This window comes from Stylophora pistillata, chromosome 1, assembly GCF_964205215.1.
Source record: "Stylophora pistillata chromosome 1, jaStyPist1.2, whole genome shotgun sequence".
Classification (NCBI taxonomy): Eukaryota; Metazoa; Cnidaria; class Anthozoa; order Scleractinia; family Pocilloporidae; genus Stylophora; species Stylophora pistillata.
This window is the reverse complement of record NC_142519.1, coordinates 9,550,038-9,565,215: the sequence shown is the minus strand read 5'-3', so window position 1 is coordinate 9,565,215 and position 15,178 is coordinate 9,550,038. Positions and strand designations below refer to the sequence as shown.

General features: G+C 36.4%; 2 protein-coding genes across 6 annotated transcripts; both read right to left on the bottom strand.

The window, feature by feature from the left end:
* Positions 1–1,509: 1,509 nt before the first annotated feature.
* LOC148741160 (RYamide receptor-like) lies at positions 1,510–3,638 on the bottom strand. Its single transcript, XM_088735100.1, has one exon. It carries the CDS (start codon positions 3,346–3,348, stop codon positions 2,215–2,217), a length of 1,134 nt encoding a protein of 377 aa, XP_088591226.1. The 5' UTR covers positions 3,349–3,638; the 3' UTR covers positions 1,510–2,214.
* A 1,493-nt stretch (positions 3,639–5,131) lies between these two features.
* LOC111340101 (uncharacterized) lies at positions 5,132–13,997 on the bottom strand. 5 transcript variants are annotated; one of them, XR_015992198.1, is made up of 11 exons: positions 13,688–13,996; positions 12,174–12,297; positions 11,297–11,686; positions 10,421–10,717; positions 10,187–10,291; positions 9,613–9,714; positions 9,174–9,287; positions 8,686–8,762; positions 8,193–8,316; positions 6,300–6,365; positions 5,132–6,077 (listed from the first exon to the last, which is right to left on the bottom strand). XR_015992198.1 is itself a non-coding variant. In XM_088735083.1 (10 exons), exons 2-10 carry the CDS (start codon positions 12,235–12,237, stop codon positions 6,046–6,048), a joined length of 1,305 nt encoding a protein of 434 aa, XP_088591209.1. In that variant the 5' UTR covers positions 12,238–12,297; positions 13,688–13,997; the 3' UTR covers positions 5,132–6,045. The 5 variants fall into 5 exon arrangements, 4 of the variants coding, with proteins under 4 accessions (XP_088591209.1, XP_088591193.1, XP_088591201.1 ...); XM_088735083.1 differs by lacking the exon at positions 6,300–6,365 and having other exon boundaries at positions 13,688–13,997; XM_088735067.1 differs by lacking the exons at positions 5,132–6,077; positions 6,300–6,365 and adding an exon at positions 13,018–13,079 and having other exon boundaries at positions 6,949–8,316; positions 13,688–13,994.
* Positions 13,998–15,178: the final 1,181 nt, after the last annotated feature.

The following is a 15,178-nucleotide window of genomic DNA, read 5'->3' as shown; positions in this document are numbered from 1 at the left end:
AAGTTCTCTTTTTCTGTAATAAAAAAAGCTAAACACTGTTGTTTTAATTCTTGTTTTTCAATCAAGGAGCCCAATCTGACATGTGGAGATAACAAGAAGTCATATACTCCTGCAATATAAAAACTTGAGCGTCATTTCTTTTCAATTCACCAAATCAACCTTTTTAGAAAAACAAATCAAGTTGTCAATGAGTTCGGAATAACATCGTTTGCGTAATTTATTATGTTTAAATTTCATCTGAAGTTGAATGCTTCATTTCCAGTTTTCCGGTTTGTTTTTATAGTTTGTGATTTTTATTAAGGGTAATTTCATGCCTTAATTTACTCGATTTATACAATGATCGCGACAGTTGTTGACTATACTTCAATGAATTTTAACGATCACGGTTTGTGACGAACTCATTATTAAAATTTTTCGTTTTCCCTTTTTTTCGTGTTGAGATAATCGACGGGATGGTAATAATGCCGGGACAGACCCTTACTGGGGTTCTTATCTTTTCAATCGGCAAATTACGCAAAAATTCATTTACAACCTTGGTTGGAAACCATGTCTTACCTTTTTTAGTTTAAGAAGAGAATTTAGAAAATGACGTTTGGTAACGGTGCAAACTTGCCTGGTTAGCCCAGAAAAGTGGCTGGTATATTTGATATTGCTAAGTTAATACGATTAGTGGTACTATAAAACACTCAGTATTGTCTTTTCCCAAGAAAGCAAAGTGACAAAACAGGCTCAGTTCGTGCACGGTATTTTAAAAAAAAGCGTATGGTGTCACACCTTCATCTTCCAACACGCAACCACAGTTATATTATCTGAAAATTTGTCTTATGCTCTTAAGCAATCATGGTCGATACTAATGATCTCGCATACAACTTTAGTGACTTTTGAATTTTCTCTTTTTCAGTCATGGCCGCCTCAGTTACAAGCAGTTCAATCGCTGAGGCCATCTTCGACGCTGCTCAACGTATATTGCACTTATCGGTGACCTTATCACAATGACGTCACACGTTCATGCTAAGAACTTTCCTCGGAATTGTGGGTAAAATCGACCAGCGCTGAATATCAAAATTGACGGGGAATGTATAGCATCACCCGAAAAGCTCTTTTATACGGTAAAGTTTTATTTCTTCAGGTGCAGTTAGAGCTATAGCATAATGTAGAGATAAAAATTTCAATAAGATAACAAAATCTGTAGCGGAATATGATAATGATATCCCTATGCATGGATAAGTTGTCTTTAATTGAAATAGGAAAAGCAGTGTTTGTTTCTTAAATTGCTTGCTACGAACATTCATTCTCTTAATAATGAATGTTGAATTTAAATATTTTATTAGATATACAACCTTCTGTGATCGTCAACGTTTCTCAAAAAAAAATTTAAGACACGAAGCTCCACTCACTGGAAACATTAAAACTACAGACCCTCGATCTCAATGAAAAGAATGTTCCTTTCATGTGTGACATTTGCGTGCTTGAGCAAAGACAGTGTAATAAATAACTCACAGTCAGTGGTAAATTTTTAATAGTATTTTTTTAATTCCTTTACTCATTACGTATATTTAGTAAATGTAATCTGAACGGCTTTACTGATAAGTTCAAGCTCAGTCATTAATCGTTCGAACAGCTAAATGTAACAATTACACTCAGTATCTGATTGCTAAGAAACTTTTTCTCCATTGAAACATTTTTATTATTCATTCCTACTACGTTGAATTCAGAATTGTGTAAATTTAATTCAGTTCTCTTCTTGAATTTATTTTAGCCTTAAAACTCCCAGTGGTAGATCTTCTTAGTTTTTTTTTTAATTGATATTACCATCCGGGGAGAATGAAACTGATTACATGTCAAACCACTATTTTAATCTATATTGAATTTACCAAAATACTATTTTGTTTATCACAGCGGTAGAACCCCGCAGGTCAGAAGTAATTTCTCTTAGAATACACTTCGGTAACGCGATCAGACATACAATAACAATCAAAAGACAAAAAATAAAGCAATTTACAGTAAAGCTGAATCTCTAGAATCTGCAATTTTGCTTCACTAATGAAAAATGTCACCTTTAGGTCTACCGTAAAAACACATCAAAAAACCTAATCTTATCAATTTTTAAGATAGTGATTGCTGTAGAGTTAGCCCTTTAAGTGCACCAAAGGGCATAAAAACGCCTAATAAAGTTCAGATATCAAACAATTATTTTCCTTCTACCACTGTTGACTACTCTGTGATGGCTTCTGTGATAGAAAAATTCTGTTTGGTTCGTTTTTGTGACAGAAGAGAAATCTTTTGACTAGTGGTAGAGTAGCCAACTGTAGTATTCGTGTCATCATCGCCTCCTTTAAGACAGCAAACAATTGCCTTTAAATAGGAAATAAATCCTCTCCGAAATTGTGCATTAAAAACGCAATAAACAAAGGCATTCATTGCACAATTTGAATGCCCAAACAACTTGGCAACTATTCGGAATACCTCAAGATTGCATCGACTTATACTGCCGGTAGTTCTGAGAAGCGCTAGGATTAGTAAGGGTAAAAAACATACGAAAAAGATTACAACAATAGTAATTGACAGTTTAAGAATATTTTTGTTTTGCTCCGCGCGTCGGTTTCGCTGATTTTGGGTGATGGAACTGTCGGCACCGGGGGGAAATTTTCGGCGGAACAACTTATAAACGATAAACACATACAAAATAAGGATCGTTATTAACGGAAAACCAAATACTAACACAAGAATTGTATAAAAATAGATAAATTGGCTTCGGAATAATGTATTTTTTGGCCACCTTTGACAGCAGTATAGCTTTTTTTGTACCACGCACAATTTGAAGACTTGAAGATATGGTGCATGAAGACCAACTGCTGCGAGCCAGATAGCCGGTATCACAAACCTGATATAAGACTTTATCGGGTTTGCTTTCAAGGGGAACATCACCGCATAAAACCTGTCTGCTGTTATGGCGATGAGGCTTTGAACAGACACAGCAGTGGACACGTCTTGGAGGAGATTCGCGAGTTTACACAGGATCAGTCCGACCGTGCCGTCAATAACCCAGCGTTCTCTTCCCACTAGCACTTCAACGATCATTCTTGGAACGGCAAGGAAGGGAAGAAGGAGGTCTGATGCAGCCATGTTAACGATAAGGAAATTGGAGGCTGTCCACATACGAGGGCTCCGGTAGACGATCAGAATTATCAGACTATTTCCCACCAAAGAAAGAATTAATATGACACAATACAATGTCGTCAACACGGCTTTTGACACTGTTTCATCGCCAGTAACTGGGCAGACAATCTGAGCATTGGTCATGTTCTCAAAAGAGGACTTGCTTAAAGATGTATTTATCGCGTTCATCTTTGCATCGAGTTTTCTTAAGAAGCGATCAAATTCTGAGAATGAACTTGTGTTCCTCCCTACGTTCTAGTAGAAATTGAATTTTTCTTGTCACGCCCAAGAGAGAAGCTTTCTTTAGTTCTGCTGCGAAGTGCCAACTGAAACTCCTCTGTTTTTATTAAGAAACATAAAAACGGCAAGCACGATTTGCATTTCGATTAATCCGTTGAGTGCACCCTGTGGGACAACAATTAGTTAATCGTGGCAAAGGATTTTCAATACTTTTCCTAATGGAACTTTTTGCGTTCGCACGTTTGGCCATATATACATGGACCCGATAAAAAATTCCAGAAACGACTGCCGCCACAATATTCGATCTCAATTGGCTTATTTCTGTAATGCAACAGGAAACAACTAAATCAGTACTTAATATCTAAAAATTTCATGTCTTTTATGTTCATTCGATTTTTATCCTTAAATATACGCCTACGGCTCGTATTAAAGCTATTTCAGTTCGATTTTAACCCTTTTGTTCGCCAAAAGCATCCGAATGTTTTGAAAAAGCAATTAGAAAATTCATTGCCTGATTGATAAAAATTCAAATATAGCTACTCACAACATTACTTAATTGTATTTGAGAAAACGGCACGTTTTTCTTTTTTTTTTTGTTTTTGCTTGTGTCTCTCCTGAAGAGGATGTTTTCAGTGAGAAGTTTTCAAGCTGTTAACTCCTGAATTCATTGTGCACTGAAATACTGCATGTTTATCTTCTTCTGGGATTTTCAATTGACAAAATAAACAGTATGAATTTTATATCAATTTTTCCTTTATTTTAATGAAGGAAATTGACTATTGTAAAGCAATTCTACTAAATGATTTAACAGAAGCCGTCTTTTAATCAGAATTTTATGGCAGACGCTAGCTTAGGAAAACATTAAGTTTTTAAATCACGAAAAAATTATGTATTGAAAAGTTGACTAGGTTGTATTTACAATCAAGGGGTTTGGTATAAAATATTGTTTCTTCGACAATATTCGATCTCAAACGAAAACATTTACTAGTCTTTGAATCAAACAGATTATCACAGTTTTGATTAAGGGTGAAAATAAACATACACTATACTCTCGAGTGTGAACTGGAAATGTTTGTTGCTGCTACATCATTGTTGTCTGTTTTGTCTCTGTTGGCGCAACTCAATCAAATTAAAAAGTAGAGTGCGTCATTTTGCATCATCGAAACTTGTTGGAAGATACATCTCTCAAGATCTTTTTTATGTGTCATATTTCGCTACACTTCACTTTATGCTAGATGCTTATGCCTTTCACCGAAAGTGCATTTACTAATTTGGCTTTATGAACATTTCTTGTAGAAGTCTACATCATTTTACAGGCAAACGCAATTTAATTTTTAATGAAGAGAGCGACCAGTTAACAAGTGTCGTATTTAAAGCAAGTAATAGATCAATATGAAGTAAAACAATTTAACCAATAAGTCTATGCTGTAAATGTAATATCGTTAATCACTTTACTATACGGCTGGCAGCGGCCGTGGGTGATATGAAGTAAATCCTGTGTTCTGATTGGCTACCCGAGCGGTCAAGATGGGCCCAGCTTGCCGCTCGGGATCACCCACCTGATCTTGCGCAAGTGTAAAATTGCGTTGAGTGGATTTAAAGTTGGTAGCAATATCAGCGATGGAGTCGCAAAATAGCGAAGAACAAAGACCGCATTAAAAGCGAAGTAAAATCGCCTGCCCGTCCCAAATATTACAACGTTATAGTATGATATGATGAAAAACCACTCAAATGCTCACACATTATTTATTCACATACCACTAATTTTATTTACAATTTGCGTTTGCATTATCAAAATAGAAAATTAGGGCCTTAAAAGACAAATTCGTTTTCAAAAGTTCGAATCTGAATGTATATATCGATAAAAAGCTAATTCTTAACATGTAAGAGGAGGGCCCAAATTGAATTACTAACTCATCTATATACTTAATTTATTTGCTTAACATGGCTAATTTTTAAGATTCTACTTTCTCTAAATCTATCTACAATTTTGCTTATTTTTTTTTTACGAATTTTGAACTTGACAGAAAAACAAATGCATATGAAAATTATTATCTAACATTTTGCTATCTGTTACTTGTCTCAGAAAAAAGGAAGGATCTAGGATTTAAATACGTTTAGAAATCTGCTTTTCCTACGCATAATGTTTGATTATGATCGAAATTGTAAAATAACAACCACGAAAAGGCGTGAATCTCGTTTGCAGAGTTAAAACAAAAAAATTACCGTTATCCTTGTTATGATATTAACTCAAAGAGTGGATGGCTTCTTCTTCTGTTGGTGCATCCATGAAAAATTTCGTGCGTGCTCTGCATGCATAAACACATAATGCTTTCATATGTAAAATTTTAATGTATGTCTAAACTTCTAGATAATTCATAATCGGCTTTTTTAATTTTTTTTTTTTTTTTTTATGAAAAAGATTGTACAATGAAGTGATACTATACTCGAGCAGTCACTTTTGGTGCAGGAAATTGCATGCACGCCATAAAGCCTTATCGCTAACATTTTTGATCGAACCAAGGTATCAGAAGAGTCAATTGAGCGGATATCTTCCTCTTCACTTTGGTTGCCCCAAACCGAAAGTGTTTCTGAATATTCCAGGCTCCCGCCTTCAAGATGATGAAACTCGTTATCTTGTATCTGTTATCGTATCGACCTCCATCCATCAGGGTCCTCTGCACAAACAAAAGTGCACATGTTGAAAAAAATTAATTTTCATCAGAGAATCATATAAGGTTTGCGTTCATTTCACACGCACGACTACGCACATCCTCGGCTACTTGATTTGCAGGCTAAAGTCGACATTTGTGAAATTTGGGAAATAAAAATATTAGGAAGACAGATTATCCTAGTTAGAGCAATTTTCTTTACGGAAATGATGAGTTATAGTCCAGCACCTTTTGTCCAAATTGGATTCTTTATTAGGCATGAAAATATGGTTAGATTTGAAGGTCTAGTTTACACTAGGGAGAAAAAGAAACAAAGATCAGTTTCATGAAATTTATGCTACAAGTGTGTTATTATTATATGGCAAAGGAGTCTTGGGGTAAATCCGAGCGTTCTTATTGGTTCTTACTTGATCGAGATTTTGTAACAGGACTGTTTCCACGAAAACGGTCATAGACCTTGTATTTTTGTTCGTGAAAGCCGAAAAATTAAAAAATAGATAAGTTTGGTCCGTGTGATATATAATACACTGTTAACTAACCTCTCTTTCTCAAGCAATGGTGGGGAATATTGGCCCGAGGCCGTTTCTGTACGGACCTCAGCACGAGGTTCGACTGCCACGACCTCGGGCCAATTCGCCAGTGTGGCCCACGCGCTCGGTCAGTAAGAAGTTATTATGAAAACCATTTTTCAAGTTTTTTTCCTTTAAAATTGATAGCTTAAATGATTGAGGCCAGACAACCGTAGAGACAAGGTCATTCATATTTTGTGTAAAAATCGTAGTAACCTACGTGAACTGCGAGCTTTCTGAGGGTTTTTGGTTGTCATGGAAACTATAAGCTATCAACTAAATTTTAATGCCTTAAACGAAGGGAGAGCTTTGGTTATTTTCTTTTTATTTAATAAATACTTTACAGAACTTACACATTTTTCTTTATTTACATAGTAATAGTCCTACTTTTCTCGCTTTGAGTTTTATCAAATATCTTCCTAGTTTCTTTAATAGAATCAAATGTCGTATACTTCATTGCTACTATCATAATTGTGGAATGATTTACCGTATCTATCAAGATAAACCAGTGTAACTGAATATAATGGATACAATCGATTTAAACAGATTGCACCTTCCAAACAATTCAATTTTATTCGTTGTAAAGAATGTATTTGATGAGCCGTTTCCATGACAACCAACAGTATCCCGCGATAAGTTCGAGTTTTAGATTTGAAAAGCTGAGCAATTTCAAGAGAAGGATTTTTTACGACAGTTACACTAGTTTAGAAATAGATAGAAAAGAAGGATAATATTCCTTTCAATCTTGTAACCATCCTAAGAAAACATATATTCAAAATCATTGGGGAAGCAAAATATTTCTTCAGGCCGAGTATGCTTATCTAGAAACTCAAAGAAATTAAACTTGTCAGTGGTTCACTGTATCTTGGCACCTTGTCAAAAAGGTAATCATTGTGCTGCACTTAGAAAAACGTACGGTGGTAAAATATGCTTTGAATTTGGAATTAGGCGACCTCTAGCCTTTGTCAGACACTAATATAGTGATAACCTTAGAGCTGTATCACATTGTAACTATTCTACAAACGTCAGTTATGGCCAAATTTAAGATAATTCCTGTCTGCGAAAATACAGTTCCGTAATATGTACACTTTATGCTTTTTAGGTCACAGTATCTTTCAAAAAAAAAAAAAAAAAAACAATAGAGCGAAGTTGAATACTTCAAGCGGTAAAAGAACCTGAACTGATTTCCAAAAGCATATGAATTGAATCATAGTTGGTATGGACAAGATTCAATAATTTTAGTTACTCTCCCTTAAAGTGCCACTTTCGCAGCAAAATAAAATTCAGTAAAATTGGAGTGGAAAACGTACTTTAAGAGCTTCGCTTTAGATCAGCGTATTAGATTGAGCTGAACTGCAGCTCACAGCTTGGAGTGCTATATATATCTTTTGTTTTCAGTAGAGAGGAATCGTTCACTTTTGTAAACAATATCTTCACTGAACGATATATATACTGATGTTTACATGAGGCACCTTTAAAAAGATCCAAAGTTCCCGTTACGTCTTGTGTCTGATAGGCGATCTAAGTAGTTCATAATTTGTGGATTTTTTACCCAGTATTTTGCGTGCGATAAAGGCTACAGTTGCTGTTCCAACAATTGCCGCTGCCACTCCACAACCGATCGCCACAGCAAGGGCCGAGATAGATTCAGCGCCTTTGGAAGGAATCTGGTGAATCTATAATAAAAAAAAAATCAAGTGGTTGTAGTGAACATGTAAATTAAATTGCACTGTATCGTAGAGCTGACAAGCCAACTCCATGCAATGTATTTTTGCGTTTAGCTGCATAATAACTATTATTGAAAAACTATTTCAACTAGGGGTAAATTTGAGGTAGAGAAATTGTGAAGTAAACTCGCACGGGTGATAAAATTAAATAAAATGGACAAATGAAAAATGGAAAAAAAACTCTGCATACACTGAATCGAAATATGGCGTCCAATTTGAACTGCCACTGTTCTGGACTTACTAGCCTCTCACACATGTGATAATCTTTTTGTGTTTCCACGTCAAGAAAAATGAAAAATCGATAAAATGACAAAATACCTTGATATCCATTTCTGCCTCCTGATCCATTTTTGTGAACAGTACTTCACCTCCTGAGGTTGAATAAATTTTCCTATCTAATAATGCCAACAAGAAAAATATTACACAGTCGTTACTCTGGTGCTGCGAAGTAATTTTAGCTGCTCTGATAATTGAGTCGTTGTAGCCTTTACATATATTATCACTTTGTCGGGCATTGTAGAGCATTTTACGGGCTTAAATGGAGATTTGGCGGGCTAACATGTATTTCAGACTGTTTTGTTCACTCTGAGCGTGACAGAGAGTGACAGAATCATTTTCATTCCTTACGAAAGTGCTCAGTTGTTCCTTATCTCGCGCTGTCCAAAAAGAAGACGTTTCTATGTAATCAATCATCTCAGTTTCAGGAAACAAGTGAGAAATTTGACGACTATACCGTTCGCTTTTTATGGCTTGTTAGCATAACAGAAGTGAAAGCATTCAGTTTGAGTTAACTTGGTTTTACTCACCTCCATTAGTTTTGTTGCAAAACTGTCCTTCCCATCCTATCTCACAATAACATGTCGTTGAATTGGTAGAATTATCAAGACATCTTCCATTTTGACAAGGCGGGTTACATGTAACTATGAAATAGGGGGTAGAAAATCATTATCATCTAGATACTTTGAAAAAAAAATAAACCTAGTGTGACCTTCGCTCGTCTTTGAGCCACTGGTGTAATTTTGACTGCTTATCTCTCTCTTTTTTTTTTTTTTTTTATTCTTGTCGAAGGTCTCTGTGGCGTTCCCACTAAATTCCTAACTCCAACACAAACATTCTACCGTAAGGAAATTCATGATAATTCATTAGTGTTTGGCCTCAAAGAACTGATCATTTTTCAAGGTTCCATCTGCCAATCACATCTCTGAAAAAAAAAAGACAAATCATGTAGATACATCATGTACTTACGAGTTTTATCGCAGAGGTGCCCAAAATATCCTGGTTCACAGACACATGTGTCGTTGAAGGAGCATTCACCATATTCTCCACAGCCAGGTAAACCACAGAAACCTAATATAGCATTTTGAGGTATGCATATCAGCATTTTTTTAAAGGTTCCCTTATCAGGTAGCTCATATCAAAACAAAGCCTATACAGCTATTGATTTGTTAACGGTAGCACTAAGCAGTTCTTCTAACAAACGCCTGGGAAACCCAGCACAGAATTTCCATTCAAGCTCTTCTTTCACAACTCTAATGCCTGGGCTTGTTCACAACTGGGGCTGCGCTCTTTCCTTTTTAGTGTTGTTTACGGTGGCAGGTCTCTTTTTTACTGATTTAGTTAGGTGATTTCTTAGCTGTTATGCTCTTTCAAGTGTACGTTCGTGTTAAGTTTTCCCGACAACCGATGAGTACTCAGGACTCTCGAGGCAACTCTCGTAAAAGTACAAGTGGCACACTTGATGCATTAAACACCAGAAGGGAAAGTACGTCCCTTTTCTCGCCCTATCGTTTTTCTTTCTTTGATAATGCTTTGAGTTCACCTGTGATAGCAGTGTCATTGCAGTTTGTTCCTTCAAATCCTCGGTCACAGGTGCACTTGTCCTTAGCTGTACAAACTCCTGATAGGCAGAGAGAAGCACAAGTACCTAGGAAAGGAAACAAACGAGACTCCAGGAAACTGCGACAAAGCTTCAATACTGAAATATGTTTGTCCAAAATGGTTCCTCTGACAATTTTAGGAAACGACTCAGTTAAAGGATTTTTGAAATAATTACCTTTATCTTTGGATCTCTTGCCATTTCTTGAGTTCATGTAGATAATAGTTGGAGAGATATTTTCATCTTCCATGGGAACACTCTGACAAAGTTCGTCTCCATAACACTCTACAGAATGACATGTATCATTGACCAGGAAAGCAACTTCGCAATTCTTTTCCCCGCAACATTTTTCGATACAGTCTTCGGCACTTTCAACAATTCCAAGTTCTTTAATTTCTCCAGCTGTTCTACCTCCCTTTAGAGTGTGTTTGGCCATAATTCTACTTGGTATGCACATGTCTTGAACGTTGTGGGCTGTTAGATCAAATACGAAATATTAACCATGGTCATGTTCTGACAAATGATTTATACTGTACGACTGCAGTATAAAAGGCCTCAGCCTTGCATTTGAAATAGTGGCTTTATTCTGTTTTGATGTCGCGTGGCTCTTTTGTTTTTCTTGATTTCACGGTATTGATGCAGAAAACTTATTTACATAACAAACTTTTGCTAACTTAAAAATTCAAATGAAAAACTAGGTAGGGCTAGGAGGTTAATTTCAAAACATTGTAGTAAGATTAATTTATCGAACGCTTTTACACAAATTGATCGAAACTTGTAACAAATGTTTCCGCGCTGTAGGTTGCTTAAGTCCACAACGAACTAATATGAAATCAGTATAAGAAAATCTACTCCTCTAAACATAAGATGATTCAACGCTTGATTTTGAATCAAATTTCACTAACAACAATACTTTATTGAATCACGCTACCCTGAGGAGCGCAATGCTCGTTAGAATGTGCGCATGTTTTTATTTTGATTTGTTTTTGCTTCCCTTGTAGGACTTTTAGAACTGCATTAAGCAATACACGCGAAGTACAAGGGCGTACGTACTGTATTTTGCCATCCCTTGTGTTTTCTTGAACTGTTCCAAGTCATCACCTTTACCTCCGCCTCGAACCACGTGAGATATCCGCACGCTCTTATTGGCTGCAGTGGATGGCACAGCAGGAATACTTTCGCAAAGTTTTTCATTAAAACAGCTCACTGAATAGCACACGTGACCTGGCATGAAAGCCACATCACACTTTTGGTCCTGACAACAAGCATCAATACATGTCTGCATGTCTCTTAGGTAACCGAGTTTGGTAAAGTTCCCGGATTTTATTCCACCACGTAAAGTGACGTCATGTTTAATGTCCAAATGAGTACACGTAGGCAACTTGACGGTGTCCAGGACTTGCGCGTTTTCACCTTTTTGGTCCATGAGGAACATTTGAAAAACTGCAATGTTTTAAAGACAATGGTTAAATTTGATAACTCCCACTTACCACAAGGTTATTCTTGAATGATATATAATTGTCACATAGATTGCGCCAGTTCTTCCTTGGAAATTAAGCTATAACGGTAAATCAGTGAGAGAGCGGAAAAATAATTTTTACCATGATTGAAAGAAACATTTGTAAACCCAATTAACTCTAGCCGTCAAAGCCAGAATAAAAGCTAAATCTATAGTGCGTCAGATTTTTGCCTGCCTGATATTTGGTAAACCCCCAGGAATTTTCATAAAAAGTTTTGAAAACATTTGAAAGCAATGTAAATAACTTACCAACAAAATAGATCTTAAAATACCCTAGAACGGTTTCAATTCATTGAGTTTCGCAGGAATTTTTTTGTACTGTATTAGCGGTATCAGCCTACCTAGATCATTAGAACCTTTAAGATCATTAGGACCATTAAGAAAGAAACTAGCTGTTACAAACAAACATACCTTGAGCTCTGGTAGGAGACTTAAGTAACATCAGATGTAGCAGCCACAAAATATAATTCAGCATTTTGAATCCTCGAATCTAACAGGTGTTACCCTCGACCCTTTGCTTTTCACTTTTGGAAACCTGATAAAGCACAAGGAAACAGAGAAAAATGAGTTTTCCGGTAAATTACTTTCGAGCTCCTGAGGACTTTGGCACCAGTAGCGACAGGTCATAAAGAGCCTGATATTGAGATTTTTCGGCCCCCGACAATGTTTCAAGATGTTGTTAATTGAATTTAGGACCTAGTACGAACTTGGTTTGCATCTCTTGAAAGCTTTCAAGAGGGTTACTTGCCTTTGTTAGAAATATTATCCAAGATGAACTGTCACACTCAAGTGCTACAAGTTGACTAGATGGCGGTCTAAGGAGGTGATTTGTGAAAACGTGTGATTTCGTGCGTCCCAGCGGCACAACGGGGGCTATTTGCCACAACAACTGTTTTACTTATTGTATTCATATGAATAATTTAACCACTCATTTATAAAAGTACCACAAAACTGAAGTATATTGTTCAAAGATTTTAAGCTTCAGCTGAAAGTTGTCATGCCTTATTAAATTTTGTACTTTCTACTCTCCAAGATTTGTAGTCAACAAGTGATGTGAACATACAAGTACTCCTTGCCTGTCAAATAACATGACGTTAAGTCAATTCATCAAATTGCAAATAAAAACAAGTTGAAGACCAGTTAAGGATATGATCACGCTATATGATATGAAGATCTATATGAGAATTTCCATGTTTAGAGAATAGTTTGTAACCTTAAAAATCGAATGTTACTCCCTATTGCACTACACACATACCTACACAAACAACCAGTTATTTTGCACCAAGAAGATTTGACCCGGTTGATAACCTGGACAAACTCGAGACATAACACAAGCAATGATAAAGCAATGGTTATTCACCAAGAAAATTCTAGTTGCAAATTATTTACGTGGATTAATGATAATTGGCTTTCGATGTCTCAAAAGAACGACGGAATGTCAAGACGATGTTATGAAATTGTTGTTGATATTTCGATTCGTCTTCGTGACCCAGGCTATGTCTAATAACGCGATGATACATGCCAACATCTCCATGGACAGAACAAAGAGAGAGCGGATCCTATATTCAGCTAGCCCTTTACCTATCCTAGTATTTATTGTTTAAGTATACTTGCTGATACGATTTATTTTCCACCATTTACGTAACTCAAAGAAAACATAAACCCTAATGCTAGCGATCATTTTGTCCAGAGGAAGGTTTATCCAGTTGGGGGAGTTACGAATGTAAACACTATTTGCTACTATTCATTAATTCTTTTTTTCGAGTGTGTCATCCGGGATTGGCAATAAAAGGATAACTGTTCTGGTCTAGGGCTGATAAAAATCAAGACCACCAGACAAGAAGAACCAGTCGTGAAAAGATAGATGACAAATTTCGAACATCATTTTGATCAATAAACACTAGTTAAGACAAATGGTAACTCACCTTAAATCTAAGGCAGAAAATCTGTTTCCTCCATCGTCTATTTGATACGAAATGAATTTAAAACCCCGAACGTTCAAAGCATCATAATTACGTCAACTTGAAATGGAGAAAGAAAGCTATTTCACTTTCATGAATTTTTTATCATTATCCTGTGATATTTACTCGCTAATTATAGAAACGCCTCGCTTTCGAGGACGCTTACAACCACGAAAAGGGCGGGAAAATCGGATTCATCAGACGTAACTTGATTTTTATTCCACAGGTCGTAGAGATGACTATTCCAGCTTCAAGGGCTAAACTCTCGGTCAGTTTTTACCAGCAGCAGAAAACATATCATATTCAAACAGGTTGGCTTAGTGTTTTCTTTATAAATCTTACGCTCACTAAACACAAAACATAAACAAATGAACAGCAACAAAGCTTTGTAACAAGTTACATTTTATATAATTTTAACAGCACTCAAAATGACCTATCCCCTGTTGTAGTCTGCCCCCCCCGAGGGAGTCTGTCTGATGTGTGGATGCATTGCCCTTTTCTTGCGAAATTTGTATGTTTGTGTTATCATGTGGGCGGTATTCTTTTGAATCACTGAAAAGCAGGCAGTCATAGCACAACAGGTGATCTACTTTTCTCATCAAAGTCTTGTCCGCCACCGTGTCTTTTACAAGGTCGGAATATTTCACGCATTGTTACACCCAACATGTGGTCTGAGGCAGTAGGGTGTTATCTCAGGGGGTAGTATGCTATGAGTAGTCGAGAAAAAATTCAAATTCCCTATAGATATCAAATGATTTTTTCAGGAAAGTATTTGGACTACAGCTAACTTCAAACTCTGTTTTTTAATTTGCTTTAGAGACTTGAATGTATTCGAAATTTTCCTTGGTAATTTGCAGCTAAGTAATTACCACCGAAATTGAGGAATAAAAATCTCCTATGTTGGAGCCCGGAAAACTGCCACTCGATGTTTTGCTTTACTAGTTAGACACACACACACACACACACACACACACACAAACAAACATATTTAAAGGGGGAAAGTGCTTTGAATGGCCACTTGTTTCGACGCTATTGTTGTTGGGCTTCTAATGCGACACTAGGTCAGCAGGTTCGCCTTCCCAAGGGTTCATGGGCTGGCAAAGGTGACAAACGATGACTAAAGTCACGAAGCTTGTTTCTTGGCAAACCGCTGACTTAACCGAACTCCGGGAAATCTTTCTTACGCGTTTTCTCCGTTTTTTAACTAACTTAAAAAGGAGAAGAAATCAGGTTCAGAATGTTTAAAACATCAGTGATTAACATCAATCCTGGGTCAGCCTTAAATAATACCGATTCGTCACGTTGCATCTTCAACCTAATTCGGAAACCTTATTATCATTAGTCTGGTTCGGCTAATCTATCGTATTTTTTGTGCTCCCAGAGTATTTTTTATATCATCACTACTGACTACGGTTTGTTGCAAACTTCTAAACAATTTAATGTTAACTAAAGAGC